Raw genomic sequence first — 16,073 nt, forward strand, 5'->3', positions numbered from 1 at the left:
CATTAAACCCCTCTTGTAGACATACCCTTAGCCATTGTCTACACAGCCAGATTTCTAGGTAGGGACACGGGGGCAGTAGGGGCAAAGGAGTCCTAACAAAAACATTTAGTCTTAATATGCTTACTACTAGGCCAACCACTAGCTGCTCAAACTATGGAATGTTAAATGTGTGTTGTAAGTTTTGATCTTACTATGTTTGCACAGGAAGACTGACACTACATTTTATTGAGAAAAAGATTAATCCTTTACCCAAAGGAAAAAAAAAAAAACAACACACCCACTACACAACTTCTGTGGGCTCATTGGTTCATTCAAGGCTCCAGATCAGTACTCAAGCAGTTAGGTTTGCCAATGTCTGTTTCTATTCCAGAAGTCTCCTAACAGACATTCTGTGAAGGGGAGGCTGAACTGGCAGAAAGAAGACAGCCTAACCTTCATTTGAGAGACAAAGCCAGGATGGCTTGGGAATACGATTCAGTGCATTCCAATAAGCTCCTGGGAGAAGATCTCTTGTGCTCTGAGGGTTTCTGGTAGGGCCTTCACAAGCAGCAACACATTGCGTTGAATACCCCCAGTGCACATAGGTCCAGAGAAGTAAACTGGTGCAGAAATGTGCAGATTACAGAAATGGAGCCTTCTAACCTTTAAAAAGTAATTCAAATAAATTGGAATGCTTTAGCCAGGACCTCAGCTGGAATTATTCTTTGAAGCGTCTACATAAAAAAAGATTTAAAAAATTAGATGACCTACTTCTTTGTATGTTTCTTGATCTGTACTAAAGTGACAAGTTTTGCTCATGAATCTACAGCCACATTCAGATTTTGTACAGGACCACCAAATAATTACTAATAAAATATTCAGACATTTTGTAGGAGAGGGAACATATGGCTTTTAAAGAGACCCCTTTGGAAGCATAGTTCAATATACTAAGTCACTGACAGGTGCTCTACACGAGCAGTATCCTAAGAACCACGATACTGGTGTAGTTCATGAAAAGCTTGAAAAATGATGACACTTTATAGGGAGAAAAGCTTGCCATTCCTGAAAACAAGAGAGACTATGCTTTATCCTTCTTGAAATGCTATTCATAGCATTGGACCTATCTTCCAAACTCCTGTTAACTGTCTGCCTTCAGAGGTTCCTTTACCAGAGTTCAGATATTAGATGAAATCTGTTTTCTCTAAAGTTACCGAAGATAGTTAATCCCATTTCTAATCAGATACGGAATAGCAGACATTTGAGATTCGGCTCTAAATTTGCATCTAGCATTGTGTGTTTTAATTAAGGACATTTTACTTATTTTAGAAGAACTAGCGTTAGACAAAAAGCATAGTGAGTGGCTTCTCTGTGAGAGTGGGAGGCTAATGCAAATAAGCTGACATCCTTTTCTACAGAAAAACTGATATACCTGTTAGGTCCAGATACAGCACTGAAAGTTATTGGTATGTTGACTGTTCCCTAGAGTCAGATATTCTGAAGGGAGGCAACTTTACCATGGAACAAAAAAAACTCTGCACATCTGAAATAATGCCACTCAATCTGGCTCAACATATTCCTGTCTGCAATTTTAAAGAGAAGAGAAACATCCACGTTTGAGACAGAATAGAACTGAGGCAGGGAAGTGACTCAACTAAAAAAACCAAGGTCCTTAACCTCCACTTATGCCCATGTTTAGGGCAAGCTGGAGAATACATATGTTTAATTAGTGAAGTGAAAAAAGCAGAGTGCACTAGTTTAAAGTGGGCTAGTGATCCATTTGTTATACAGAAGGGGAGGGGGAAGAGCAGCTGCTGCTGGAGCCTGGAGGAGCACTCTGGGGTAGCTCAGTCAAGAGAGGTATTGACGGCTCCCTTCTCCTGCCCCAAGTGCAGTTCCCCCTCCCCCGCCTTCCCCACTCACCCCACACCCAGTCCCAAAGGCAATATTTTCCTTAAAGCATTATTATGTTTTAGTCTCTCAAATCATTTAAATACTATATATGCAAGAAGTCAAAATTTTCCATTTGGTTAATAAAAAATTTCAAACCCAAATGTTTTAAGTTACTTGGAACATTTGGTACTATCACTGTAAATCTGCACACAAGTTGCATTTACCATGCATTTTGCCAAAAGCCACAAGAACCCCATGATGCAATTTATTAGATCCTGCACAGCAACATGTATTTTGCCCGAGTGTTTTGACTATGCAAAATTCATTACATGGGATGCACATTCCCATTTCACACAAGTTATCAACATTTTTAATCTAAAGATATCCATGCCAAGGTTTATTCCTGTAAAGTTTCTCCTCACGTGTAGGTTCTAGCACTCTCTATTGACTAAGCTGAGGGTTAATAACTTCATTTTGTTTTTTCAAAAAAAAACTTCTCCAATTGGCCTTAGCATATTAGTAAGCGCATAACATATTAACTAAAGGTGCATACCACTTCAAGACTGAGAAACAACTTTGTAGTATGAAGGTAAATTTCCACGAGTTGTGGAAATGTAGCCACCTAGACAGCTATTTCTCAGGACTTTTGGTGATGGTGCCACGTACTGTCCACATCCTGTATTAGAATATTTTGGGATACAATTTGTATTAGACTGCCAAACAAAAGTGTGTATTTGTTTAATATACAAAACAAAGACTACATCAGATAGTTAACTCAAACTAAGTGAAATGTTTGATTTTTTTAAACTATAATACTTACTAGATGAGAACTGTCTTTAACTTCTTGTACTTGCTGCACCTGCGGTTCAGCCACAACTTTAGTGTCCTGATCAGAAGTCATGAGCTGTCTGCTTTTTGGCTCCTCAGAGAGAACTTTACTGGCCACCTTGGTAAGCTGTAGAGAAAACAAAAAAGATATAGATGTTATAAAAGTGACTGTTAAAATAGTTCAAGAATTCATAAGCAACTTTGTTTTGTAGAACAATGACAAAAGGAACAGCTACAACTGTTTATACTGTAGGTTTTCCAGTGGAAAACAGCTATAAGCACAGTATACATTGGTCCACCTTGAGACGCGTTCAGGTTGATTTCCAACCATGCAGCACCTGTTTTTGCTGCTGCAGCTACTTATTTTTTCATTTGATTAAAAAGATTTCAAGTTTCAGTACAAATGGATTTTCAGGTTCCCAACTGGTGTAACATTTCATCTTAATTTTTAAAAGATGTTACATCACAATTGCTTTTCTACGTTAGCAGGGTTTAATAAATCACTCTATTCCATCATGCTTGAAAGTTACTTTATCTAACCAGATGGGTAGAAAGCGGGTGAGGGGTGAAAATCTGCAAGACACTGAGGGTTTCACATTTTACAGCTATTATTAAAATACCTCTGTCTTAGGAAACGGTCTGGTGTTTCATAAAAAAAAGAGAGTAATTGTATACATCAAACATCCTTCATTTTTTAAAAAGGATTGGAATGCAGGTGAGAATTTTTTGGGGGGAGGGGTAGAATCTCATTTGGAATATGGTGTACAATTTTGGTCTCCCATGTGTAAGAAAGATGAATTGAAACTAGAAGAAGTACAGAGAAGGGCTACTTAGGATGGTCACAGAAATGGAAAAATCTATCTTCTGGAGAGGAGGCTCAAAGACCTTGACTAGTTTAGCCTAACGAAGAAGGCTGAGGGGAGATATGATTGCTCTCTATAAATACACCAAAGAGATACCAGGGAGGGAGAGGAGTTATTTAAGTGATGCACCAATGTTGGCACAAGAACAAATGGCCATAAAATGGCCATCAACAAGTTTAGGTTTGAAATTAGATAAAGGTTCCTAACCATTAGAGGTGTGAAGCTCTGGATCAGCCTTCCAAGGAGAGCAGTGGGGGCAAAAAATCTGATCAGCTTCAAGACAGAGCTTGGTAAATTTACGGATGGAATGGGATGATGAAACTGCCTACAATGGCATGTAGCCAGTCTGCGACTGCTAGTAGCAAATATTCTCAATGGCCAGAGATAGAACACTATATGGGGAGGGCTCCCAGATACTACAGAGAATTCTTTCCATGGGTCCTAGCTGGTGGGTCTTGTGCACACGTCCAGGGTCTAAATGACTGCTGTATTTGGAGTTGGGAAGGAATTTTCCCCCAGTCCAGGGCTGCCCAGAGGATTCAGGGGGCCTGGAGCAAAGCAATTTCAGGGCCTCTTGCATAAAAAAAAAAGTTGCAATACTATAGAATACTTGTCATAAACAGATAGTTAAGGGTTAATGTCTCTTACCTGTAAAGGGTTAAGAAACTCAGTAAACATGGCTGACACCTGACCAGAGGACCAACAGGGGGACAAGATACTTTCAAATCTTGGTGGAGGGAAGTCTTTGTTTGTGCTGTTCGTTTTGTTCATTGTTCGCGCTCGGGACTAAGAGGGACCAGAAGTACATCCAGGCTTTCCAAATCTTTCTGAATCAGTCTCTCATCTTTCAAAATTGTAAGTAATAGCCAGGCAAGGCAGATTAGTCTTATGTTTGTTTTCTCAACTTGTGCATGTTTCTTTTTGCTGGAAGGATTTTTACCTCCGTTTGCTGTAACTTTGAATCTAAGGCTGGGGGGTCTCTCTGGTCTATATGAATCTGAGTACCCTGTAAAGCATTTTCCATCCTGATTTTACAGAGATAAATTTTTACTTTTTTCTTTCTTTAATTAAAAGCTTTCTTTTTAAGAATCTGATTGATTTTCCTTGTTTTAAGATCCAAGGGGATTGGGTCTGAACTTACCAGGGATTGGTGGGGGGAAAGGAGAGGGGATGGTTAATTCCTCCTTGTTTTAAGATCCAAAGAGTTTAAATCTGTGCTCACCAGGAAATTGGTGAAGCCTCTCAAAGCAACCAAGGGAGGGGAAAGTCGTGGGGGGTGGGGAACAGGGTGTGTGCCAGACACTGAATTTCTGGCTGGTGGCAGCGTACCAGATCTAAGCTAGTAATTAAGCTTAGCAGTGTACATGCAGATCCCCACATTTGCACTCTAAAGTTCAAAGTGGGGAAAGAAACCTTGACAATACTATATCATCATGGGGGCCCCAGCGAGGCCTGGGACAAATTGCCCCACTTCCCCCGCCTCCCCCGGGCAGCCCTGGGTCAGACTGGAGTTTTTCGCCTTTTTTTCCACAGCATTGGGTACAGGTCACCTGAAGGTTTAAAGTAGTGTAAATGTTGGATTTTCTCTAACTTGGAGTATTTAAATCATGATTTGAGGACTTCAGAAACTCAGACAGAGGTTATGGGTCTACTACAGGAGTGGGTGGGTAAGGTTCTGTGGCCTGCAATGTGCAAGAGGTCAGACTAGATCAGGGGTCAGGCAACCTATGGTATGCGTGCCAAAGATGGCACATGAGCCGATTTTTAATGGCATACGGCTGCCTGCTGGGGCTCCGCATGCCATCAAAAATCCTGCTGAGGCGGCAAGCCACAGGGTCCGCGCTCCCAGGCTGGAGCATCTGGCCGAGCACAGCAAGCTGCCGGCCCCTCTCCCACCTTCCCCTCTTCCCTTGAAGCCCTGCCTCCGCGCACGCAGCGCTCTGGGGGCCAAGGCTGCACGCTCCCACGGGGCAGCGTTTGGCTCCGTGGGAAGGGAAAGACGCTCCCTGCTCATCTGGAGCCCTGCTGCTGCACGCGCAGCACTCTCAGGGGCAGGGCGGGGCTGTGCGCGTGGCGGCAGGGCTGCGGATGAGCGGGGAGCCTCATGGTAAGGGGTCCGGGGGGGGGGACAATCAGGGGACAGGGAGCAGGGGGGGTTGGATACTGGGGTGGTGGTTGGTGCAGGGGGTCTCTGGCAGGGGCAGTCAGGGAGCGGGGGGGTGGACGGGGCATGGGAGTCTCAGGGTCTGTTAGGGGCTGGGGGGTGGACAAGGGTCAGGGCAGTCAGGGGACAAGGACCAAGGAGGGTTCTGGGGAGGCAGTTAGGGTGGTGTGGTCTCTGAAGGGGGTGGTCAAGGGACAAGGAGCTGGGGGGGTTGGATGAGTCGGGAGTTCTGGGGGGGGAGGGGCTGTCAGGAGGTAGGGGTATGGAGAGAGTTGGGGCAGGCAGGGAGCAGGGGGAGGTTGTATTGGTCCAGAGTTCTGGAGGTCCTGTCGGGGCAGGGAGCAGTTACATAGCCATGGGAGTCCCGGGGGTTCTGTCTGGGGGCTGGGCAGTCAGAGGACAGGTAGGGTGTAAGGTCCTAGGGGGGCAGTCAGGGGACAAGGAAGCTTAGATAGGGGGTGGGGTCCCGGGAAGGGGTAGTCAGGACAAGGAGTGGGCGTGGGAGAGGGAGAAGAGCAGGGGCAGCAGTCACCCAGCCCTTTGCCCTGACCCCCCTCCCCACACACACACACCCAGCCCTCTGCCCTGAGCCCTGCACCCCCACACGCACCCCAGGCCCCTTCCCTGAGCCCTGTACCACTGTTGACTCCTTCACTGCCCCCCCATGACCCCAGCCCTGACTCTGGCACCCCCCCATATACCCAGCCCCCCAGCACATCTCCACCCCCACCCTGAACACCAAACAGGAGCTCCTGCACCCTCATTCATTCCCACCTGCACCCCTCACACAAATGGGAGCTGCCCAGGTAAGTGCCCCCACACTCAAAGGTCCTGCCCCACGCCTGAGCCCCCTCCCTCATTCTAGCTCCTGGTCAGAACCTTCACTCCAGCCCTGTGCTCAGTCCCTTCCCACCCTCAGCTCAGTGCAGAGAGAGGAAGAGAATGGGCCAGAACCAGGGAGAAGGTAGGTACTCACTGTATGTGGGCAGGGCCGGGACCCCAGACTGGCAGCATGCTGAGCGGGTCCAGCAGCCGGGATCCCGATTGGCAGGAGCCAGCGGATGGAACCCCTGAGCGGCAGTGGGCTGAGCCACTCAGCCCACTACTGGTCTGGGGTCCCGGCTGCTGGCCCCACACAGCCTGCTGCCCGTCTGGGGTTCTGGCTGCCAGACCCTTCCCAGCCAAGGTCCCGGTCGCAGGCCCCACTCAGCCCACTGCCGGCCTAGGTGAAGAGAACCCCAGACCAGCAGTGGGCTGAGTGGGCCGGCGGCATAAAATCAACATTTTAATTTCATTTTAAATGAAGCTTCTTAAACATTTTTAAACCTTGTTTATTTTACAATACAACACTAGTTTAGTTATAGAGACCTTCTAAAAAACATTAAAATGTATTACCAGCACGGGAAACCTTAAATCAGAGTGAATAGTAAATGAAGACTCGGCACACCACTTCTGAAAGGTTGCCAACCCCTGGACTAGATGATCATGATGGTGCCTTCTGGCCTTAAAGTCCCTGAGCACAAATGGAGTTCTTTTTCATTATTAGGTTTTTTTAATCCCATTGTTAGCCTTAGAGTACTACACACAAAAGAAATTGGGCAATGTCAGATTTAGTCCTAAAGCCAAGGGGTGAGATGTAGTGTTGTGCCTGCAAGAGGAAGCACAGACACACACCCCAGGGAAATGAAGCTACTGTAGCACAGACTGCAATCTCTTCAAGTCATCTTTGCACTCTCCAAACCCTGGGTTGCTCTGGCAGATGGAGCAGTCGCCAGCCTAACTCAGAGCCCCTGTGGTCTTTGTATGTTACAGCCATGTCCCAAGACTGCCAGAAATCCCCACAGCACTGCAGACCTGTTCAGCCATGTACACCACTGAACTAGGGCTTGGCAAAGGGGTCCAATGAGGCACCCTTACTGCCATTACCTCAGTACCTGCTGTGGGGAAGATTTTCCCCAGGTGGGACTGGGGTTTTTAGGACACATTTATGCCACTTCAGCCCTTTTATTCAGTATAAAGGGACCACACAAGTATTCAAGAAATCACTCAAGAGGTTTTGCAGGTAGCTAGAAAAACTACAGTTAGAACTGAAAGTGAAACTTTAAAACATTACTAGAGTAATGTATGGCAAATACAGAAAGTAAATTTTGGAGCCCACAATGTGAGGTGTTCTATATATGGAATGACGCTGTATATCCCAGATATTAATATATTGCTATGACAAATCCAAGTAAATCGGCTAGGGAGAATAATTTTAAAATAATTTCGATGAATATCAATGTTTATTTTTAAAGTTTTTCTCTAATTTATCATCTGTTTACAATCATAATTTTGCAAATGTATGGGAATCAGACAACAAATACTGAGATTCATAAAATTAAAGCATTGTAAACCATTAACACAAGTTGTCAACACCACATGTCAAAATATACAACGTAAATATCCTTAAGTTCTCAAGTAGCATTTCTTACTTTATCTACATGTAAATTTCTATCAATGGAAATTTTTCGTCATCAGTTTGTGTACATATGGTGAAATTGATGTTTACCAACAAAAAAAGACTAATCCTTGTAATTTTAAGGTTTTTTTAGTTACTTGTAGATTTGAAAGATCTAGGATCAATTATCTGACTCATTAGCTCATTCAACAGATCTGTCATTTTACTGGCATTGTTTAAGGAAACAGAATTTAAGTCCCCATCAAGACTAAGCATTTCGTTTAGAAGAACCCTTGTTTATCATATTGTACTAAGTATGCAAAAGTGGTGGTTTGACCAGCCAGCCTGAAAAATATTTTGGGCACATTCTTTTGTAAAACCAGCGTACTGTTTTTACCCATCCAGTTCTTGACAAGTAGGCCCCTTTTAAAAAAATATACACGAGGAAGCAGAAGGGTAGAGAAAATAAATTTCTTTGTGATCAAGGACTAAGGAACCATAAGAGCCAAATAAAGCGTTGGCACATGAGGTGTCAGAGAACATTGTTATTCGTATTTTAGTATTTCATGAACTCTAATTAAACAGTTTCACCACCAGTAACTTCAAGATGAAACTATGTTTGAGAATATTAGGTATTTCTAACTACTCCATCTCTACATTTCTCTCCCAGAATTCAAGGGTAGGACGAATTTGTCAAAACACTAAGAGCAAAAGGTAGTTAGGTACCTGGGAAATACTCCTGAAAGTCTTATTTAAAAACTCACACCCACACTAATTAAGTGATTTTTTTTTTTTTTTGGTAAGTAAACAGGTAGCATGTAGGCTACTAAAGTACATTCAGATAATATATATTTTGATATCTCACAGAACATGACAGGAAATTTATGCTATAGTTAATGGGGTTCTTTGAGATGCTGTAGTCAGGGTAGATCCCACTAAATGTGGATATGCCTCAGGCACAGTGCTTTTTGTTTGTTTGTTTTATTAGAGTCCACTGGGACCACACATGTATCCTGTGGTTCCTTGTAATCCTGTACGAGGGCAGTAAGAACTGGAAGGCTACAACCATCCCTCAGTTCCTTTGCAATTCAAAGCCCAGTCAGACGAGGACTTTGAAAAGCAGGCATGTAGGGCAGGTCATAAGATCCACACTGCCTAACTGAGAGTCCTCAAGATGATGTAATGTAGATCAGTAACTCTTCTCTCCAATTATTTGTCCGTGTGGATCCCACTCTAGGTGACTGCAAAGCAGAATCTGCCTTGGACTGTGTGCGTGAGGAGTCTTGGCTATATCAACCAGTGGAGTACCATTCTTCTGAACTTGGCATCTGCCCAGGCATAACCAAGTGAATAATTAAGGTTATGTTTTAGTCACAGGTATTTTTAGAAAAAGTCATGGACAGGTCACGGGAAGTAAACAAAAATGCATGGCCTGATCTGTCCATGACATACTATATTCCCCGACTAAATCTCGGGGCAGGAAGGCATGGCCCAGGGGTTCTGCAGGTGCTCAGGGAAGAGGCAGTGGCAGGGGTGCATGGGTATTGGAGGTGGGTGGGGTGGCAGGGCTGGAAAGCTGGGACAGTCTTTGGTGATGGCACCCCCTCCCAGCAGCAACACAAGTTTGGGTGTGGGAGGGGGTTCAGGGCTGTGGGTTGGGCTGCTAGAGAGGGTGAGGGCTCTGGCTGGCACTTACTTCAGTGGGCTGCCCGCAAGCAATGACACCCCCCTCACCCCCTAGATCCTAGACAGATGCATGGCCAGGCAGTTCTGCTGCCTCCGCCATGAGTGTGGCCAACAAGACCTGAGGGGGTAGGGCCTGTAGGTGGAGACAGCGCACAGAGCCCCATGGCCATGCCCCTGCCTAAGAGCCAAGGGCTGTACGGGCCGCCCCCAGGCCAGATGCACCGACCATTGCAGAAGTCAGGGAGTGAATTCCGTGACAAACTCGCAGCCTTATGAATAATCCTTAACAAAAAGGTCAGTGGGTTGCTCCCCATAGCCGCCATACAGATCAGCACATTTCTGAAGCAGGCCAAAGAGGTTGCCTCCACCCTGGTGGAGTGTCCCTTGACCTTTGAAGGTAAAAATATGCCAGCCAACTATTTCCAACAGTCATCACTCTGGGGCTTGCCCCGTTTCCATGCTCCAGCATCAAGGGCTGCTCCGCGTGCTGCAGCTACCAGAAGCAGCAGCATGACCCCAGCCCAGCTCCTACGCAGGGGCAGCTAGGGGGATCTGTGCTCTGCCCCGCCCCAAGCACCACCCTCGCAGCTCCTATTGGCCAGGAACTGTGGCCAATGGCAGCTTCAGGGCAGCACCTGTGGACAGGGCAGAGTGCAGAACCGCCTGGGCACACTTCCACATAGGAGCTGGAGAGGGGATATGCTGCTGCTTCCAGGAGCTTCCCCTTCTGCACCCCAACCCCCTGCCCCAGCCCAGAGCCTCCCTCCCACATTCTGAACCCCTCAGTCCCAGCCTAGAGTATCCTCCTATACCCCAAACCCCTCATCTCCAGACCCACCCTAGAGCCCTCACCTCCATCCGGATCCCTCACCTATCCCGCACCCCAACCTCTTGCCCCAGCCTGGAGCCCCCTCCCTGCATCCTGAACTCATTTCTGGCCCCACCGCAGAGCTCGCATCCCCAGCCAGAGCCCTCATCCCATCCTGCACCCCAATCCCAAGTTCGTGGGCATTCATGGCCCTGCCACATAATTTCTATATCTAGATGTAGCCCACAGACCAAAAAGTTTGCCCACCCCTGCTCTGGTGCCAGTCCATCAGTTCTACTTATCTAGCTGACATCCATGCTATCAGGTGCAACCATTGTGGGTCTACAGGCAATATCTGATGCTAGTTTTGCAGCATCATTTTCAGACAGACAGAAAGTTGTACAGAAGGGCTGGCTAGACATCTGGAGAGATCTGACAGCACACCACACTGGCGGAGACAGTTTTGATCTTGGATATTATCCTGGGGAAGGCATGTAGCAGTCCTTGAAAATCACCAAACAAAAGGCATCTGAACTGAAGTCAGTGCTCACACATTCACTGAAGCAGAAGTCTTTGCACTTGACATTGTCATGGCAAACAGAACTATGGTGGGAGTCCCCCACTGGTAGAATATCAGGTCTAGCATAGACTTCTGTAGTGAATACTCACAGCTGTTCCAGGACCAAATCTGTCAGGCCACTGCCGATTCGTGGAAGGTGCAGAGCTAGCACCGTGTCACTCCATGATGATGGCACCATTCTGAAAACTCAACTGCTTCCAGACAAAGAAAAGATGATCAAGCGCCTCACTGTTTCTTTTTTAACTTGTGCATTGCTAATGTATTGTCCGTCAGAATCTGCACCGCAGGGTTTCAGAGGACAGGTAGTGGCTCTCGATTTCAAGATTACAGGTAGAGCGTGAGATCATCTTGAGACCATGAGTCCACCATCTGAAAGTGATTAAGGTGAGTGCAACAGACTATCCTTGACATCATCTGTGACCTGTGTCCTTGTCAGGGAGAGACCAAAAACAATACCTCTTTTCTCACATCCAGTGGGTGTGGCCACCAGTCAGGTTCCTGCAGGATTCTGGTCAGGACCATGACCTGTTTATTAATATGATGTTTGGATGAGGAGAGGTCATTAGACACGCCACAGGTGACACCTGGCAAGCAGCAGCAGCATGTATATGCATGAAGACGTGGCTGAAGAGCCCAAGTGCACATATTGTTGCCAGTCTTGTCAACAGGTAGTGCACTACAGACTGAAGGGACCTGAACCTGTCCTCTGGCAAGAAAACTTTTGCTGAACTAGAGTCAAGTAGAGCTCAACATCTGTGATAGTGTGAAAGAGGACTTCTTGTAGTTCACCAGGAGTCTTCAGTGAAAGACAAAGAAAGGATGTCATCTAAGGCACTACGTCTTCCCCCAGTACCTGCCTCTGATTTGCCAGTCATCTAGATACAGGTATAAGTGGATTCCTTCTTAGATGTGTCACTGCTATAGCCAGGCACTTCCCCTACTCCCCGAGATTCCAAAGCCAGATTCATGAAGAGACTGTGCCACAGAGACTACAAAGGGCAGAACCTGGCGTTGACAGTGGTTGGGTCCTACTGTGAACCTGAGATACTTCTTGTGGGCCAGGCAGCTGGTGACATGGAAGTACTGCAAGTTGAGAGCCATGAACCAGTCATGAGCTTGAAGCAATGGAGGCAAGCATTGCCATCCTAAAACTGAGACACCATATATGTGTTAAGTCTCCTGTGGTCTAGGATAGGACAAAGGGGTCTGGATCAGCAGCTTTCAATCTGACAAGCACTAGTACAGACTAAGGTGCCAAAATAAAATTAACTTTGTTCTGAAGATTCTGAGAAGAATTTGGAGAAGTTTGGCTTGAGGTAAAATCTAGTAGGGTGGACCAGCTAGCTTCCAGCTAGAAGGAACTTGGGGACAGTTGCAGATGCCCTACCCTTTAAGTACTCAAATGGGAGCACAAGGAGGCAGAGGGCACATGATCATTCACAGATAGTTTTTTTTTTTTTTTTTAAAAGTATTGCACACGAGGTATGCAATACCTCCCCATTCTGCCTATGCATCTTCTTGTCTATTTTCCTTCTACCTTGGCGATTTTTCACCCTTCCCTCTAATCTCTCTATTATTCCCCTTCCCCTACCTTGCTCTTTCTAGAACATGAAGGGTTAGCACTAGTACTTCATACATGTAAAGCCTGTGGAGGAAAAACCAAGTAGGATTACATGATTTTAATCACCACGAGTAAAGCTCCATTGCACTGAGGTCCCCTTTTGGCACTTCCTGACTACCGGCTATCAATCACACAGCAGTTAGCTAATTGATTATTCTAGGATGTCATTAGACAAGTTAGTAGTAAACTTCTTAGATGGCTAACAACGTCATGAACAATATAATAAAATGTGATGGCCATACAAGCAATTAAAAATAGCATAACTAATAGCGTTCAACCTCTAACACTAAGGCTTGGTCTACATGTAGATGTTAGCATGACCTAGCTATGTCATTCAGGGCTGTAAAATATTTTGTGTGCTGAGTACTATAGTTAGCTGGACCTCACCCCTAGGGAAAACACGACTAGGTTTCCAGAATAATTGTTGACCTTGCTACTGCCTCTCAAAAAGATGAATTAAATACACCAGAGGAAAAACATCTTCTGTCAAAGCAGGAAGCGTCTACACTACGATGCTACAGCAGCACCACAGCTGTGCCACTGTAGTGGCTGTAGTTTAAATATGCCCTTAGTTGATGTGTCATGTTGGATCTCATGTAAAACTTTTGTCAAGAACTAACCTGTGACAGTTTCATTTGGAATACAGACACTCCCCGGGTTATGTAAACCCGACTTACGGAAATCCAGACTTATGGAAAAAGTTCCATAAGCTTTTTTTTTTTTTGGTGTGTGTAATTGTCGGAGAGACATTCCTGACTTTCGCAAAATTCTACTTACATAAGGCATTCCACAATGGAATGCTTGCGCAAGTCAGGGAGCTTCCTTACTCAGCCATATAAATATTCTTGACATTTGCATTATTTGTTGCATGAATCCATACTACGAGTAACTCATACTGGCCACCCATTTGGGTAAATATTTTACAATTAAGTAAACCATGTGCTGAATGCCACAGCCACTTGACATGATTTAAAATTAGAAGGCCATTTCATGTCTCCTGAGAGCTCTGCTGCAACATCCCAAATGGTGTTATGACATCACAGATAGTACTGAACTTGACTACAGAGCTAACTTACAGGGTCAATGGCTTTATTATTATAAAGCACCGTTTTGGAAAGTTAATTACTTTATAATCAACTTTTCAAAACCACACCATTACCAATACCTTGTAGTCCAACTCCATATTCTGGTAGGATTCCATTTAGCCATGTCACAGAATCATGCATTTAGATACACCTTAGTGGAACACAGGTACTTCAGGACAAGCTAAATGAAAATTATAAGTGAGTTAAGTATCAAATGCTCCCTTTGTACTTTTGTGGAAGACAAAGTGAAATTTGCTATGTTTGCAGATTTAAAGATTTCTTATTAATTATGCTGTGTCCTGGTATCAACAACTTTGCTAAGAATGACAATACTATAGATAGACAAGGTGGGTGAGATCTCTTTATTGGACCAACTTCTGTTGGTGATAGAGACAAGGTTTTGACCTTACAAAAGAGCTTTCTTCAGGTCTGTGTAAACTTGAAAGCTTGTCTATCACCAACAGAAGTTGTTCCAACAAGAGAGATTACTTCACCCATGCTGACTCTCTAATATCCTGGGACCAACACAGCAGCAACCCCACTGCATACAATGCTCTAGATGACAATTTGACTACTCAATGTTAATCACCTTATAGTATCAATTTAACAGGCAAAATAGTTAATGCTCAATATAGTAAATGTACAAATTTCTATGTTCATGTAGCGTTAACAAAAATTAAATAAAATATTTAAGATTTTCATAGTAATGTTGGAATATCCATGGTTAATTGTGCATCTTAAAAACTAACTGACTAGTGATCATAACAATGGCATAAATACACAGTGTGGCCAAGTTGTTGCTACATACAAGTGTCCCTATGGGCTCTACTCAAGTCAACAGAAGCCCTGAAGGCACATCAGCATTTGGACCTTTACTCTTTAAATGTACAGGTTAATATTGTAATGTCATTTTTTTGCATTTAAAACAGAGGATAGCCTAGCCATAGCACAAGGATGTCACAAAATTCAATTCCATAGACTGCAGGAATAAGATATACAAAAACCATGCCCTCCCACAAACTATAAAGCTGAATGATTTTTCCACAACTCCACAGACATCCTACTCAGAAGCACACACTTAGCTAATGCACCATGCAGTTTTTCACTCTTGTACTACTAGACAATAGAATCACAGAACTGTAGTCCTGTAATGGACCTTGATAGATCATCTAGTCCAATTCTCTGCATTCAGGCAGGACTAAGAATTATCTAGATCATCCCTGACCAGGGCTTGTCTACACTTACAATGCTGTAACAGCACAGCTGCACTGGGGGTGATGTCCCTCTGTAGTGATTAGCAGGAAAGCTTCTCCCATTGGCATAGGCACTTCATCTCCTGAGGCTACGTCTAGACTACTCGCCGTATCAGCAGGTTAGAATCGATTGCTCGGGGAGCGATATATCGCGTCTCATCTAGACACGATATATCGATCCCCAAGTGCGCTTATATCGATTCCAGAACTCCACCAACCCCAACGGAGTTGCGGAATCGACAGGGGGAGCCGCGGACATCGATCCCGCGCGGTGAGGACGGGTGAGTAATCCGATCTTAGATATTCGACTTCAGCTACGTTATTCACGTAGCTGAAGTTGCGTATCTAAGATCTATTTCCCCCCATAGTGTAGACCAGCCCTGAGGCCTGGTCTACACTGGGCAGGGTGGGGGAGGAAGGGGTGTGTCGATGTAAGATATGCAACTTCAGCTATGCTATTCCCGTAGCTGAAGTCAATGCATCTTATTTAGACTTACCTCCTGTCCTCATGGCGCGGGATCAATGGCCGCGGCTCCCCCGTCGACTCTGCTTCCGCCGCTCGCCCTGGTGGAGTTCCGGAGTCGACAGGAGAGCGTTCGGGGATCAATATATTGCATCTCATCTAGAAGCGATATAATTGATCCCCGATAGATCGATTGCTACCCGCTGATGCGGCTGACAGTCTGAACGTACCCTGAGAAGCAGTAGCTATGTTGAGAGGGCAGCCCTTCTGTCAAAATAGCGCTGTTTACAACAGGGGGTTAGGTCAGTATACCTGTGTCACTTCGTGGTGTAGATTTTACACACCCCTGAACAACGTAGTTATACCGAGTGCATAACTACCCTTAGTTAGGAAGTTCTTCCTCATGTCAAACCTAA

General features: G+C 45.1%; 1 protein-coding gene across 2 annotated transcripts in view; it reads right to left on the minus strand.

Moving 5' to 3' along the window:
* LARP4B (La ribonucleoprotein 4B) overlaps positions 1 to 16,073 on the minus strand; it is a 104,356-nt gene that overhangs the window by 56,182 nt on the left and 32,101 nt on the right. Inside the window, exon 2 of one of the 2 annotated variants that reach the window (XM_050942243.1) lies at positions 2,690 to 2,824. The exons of the other annotated variant lie outside the window; for it this stretch is intronic. Within the exon in view, the coding sequence (XP_050798200.1) occupies positions 2,690 to 2,770 (81 nt within the window). The 5' untranslated portion in view covers positions 2,771 to 2,824. The remainder of the gene's footprint in view (positions 1 to 2,689; positions 2,825 to 16,073) is intronic. 2 annotated transcript variants of the gene reach the window in all.

The sequence above is a fragment of the Gopherus flavomarginatus genome, chromosome 2 (genome assembly GCF_025201925.1).
Source record: "Gopherus flavomarginatus isolate rGopFla2 chromosome 2, rGopFla2.mat.asm, whole genome shotgun sequence".
In the NCBI taxonomy this organism is placed as follows: Eukaryota; Metazoa; Chordata; order Testudines; family Testudinidae; genus Gopherus; species Gopherus flavomarginatus.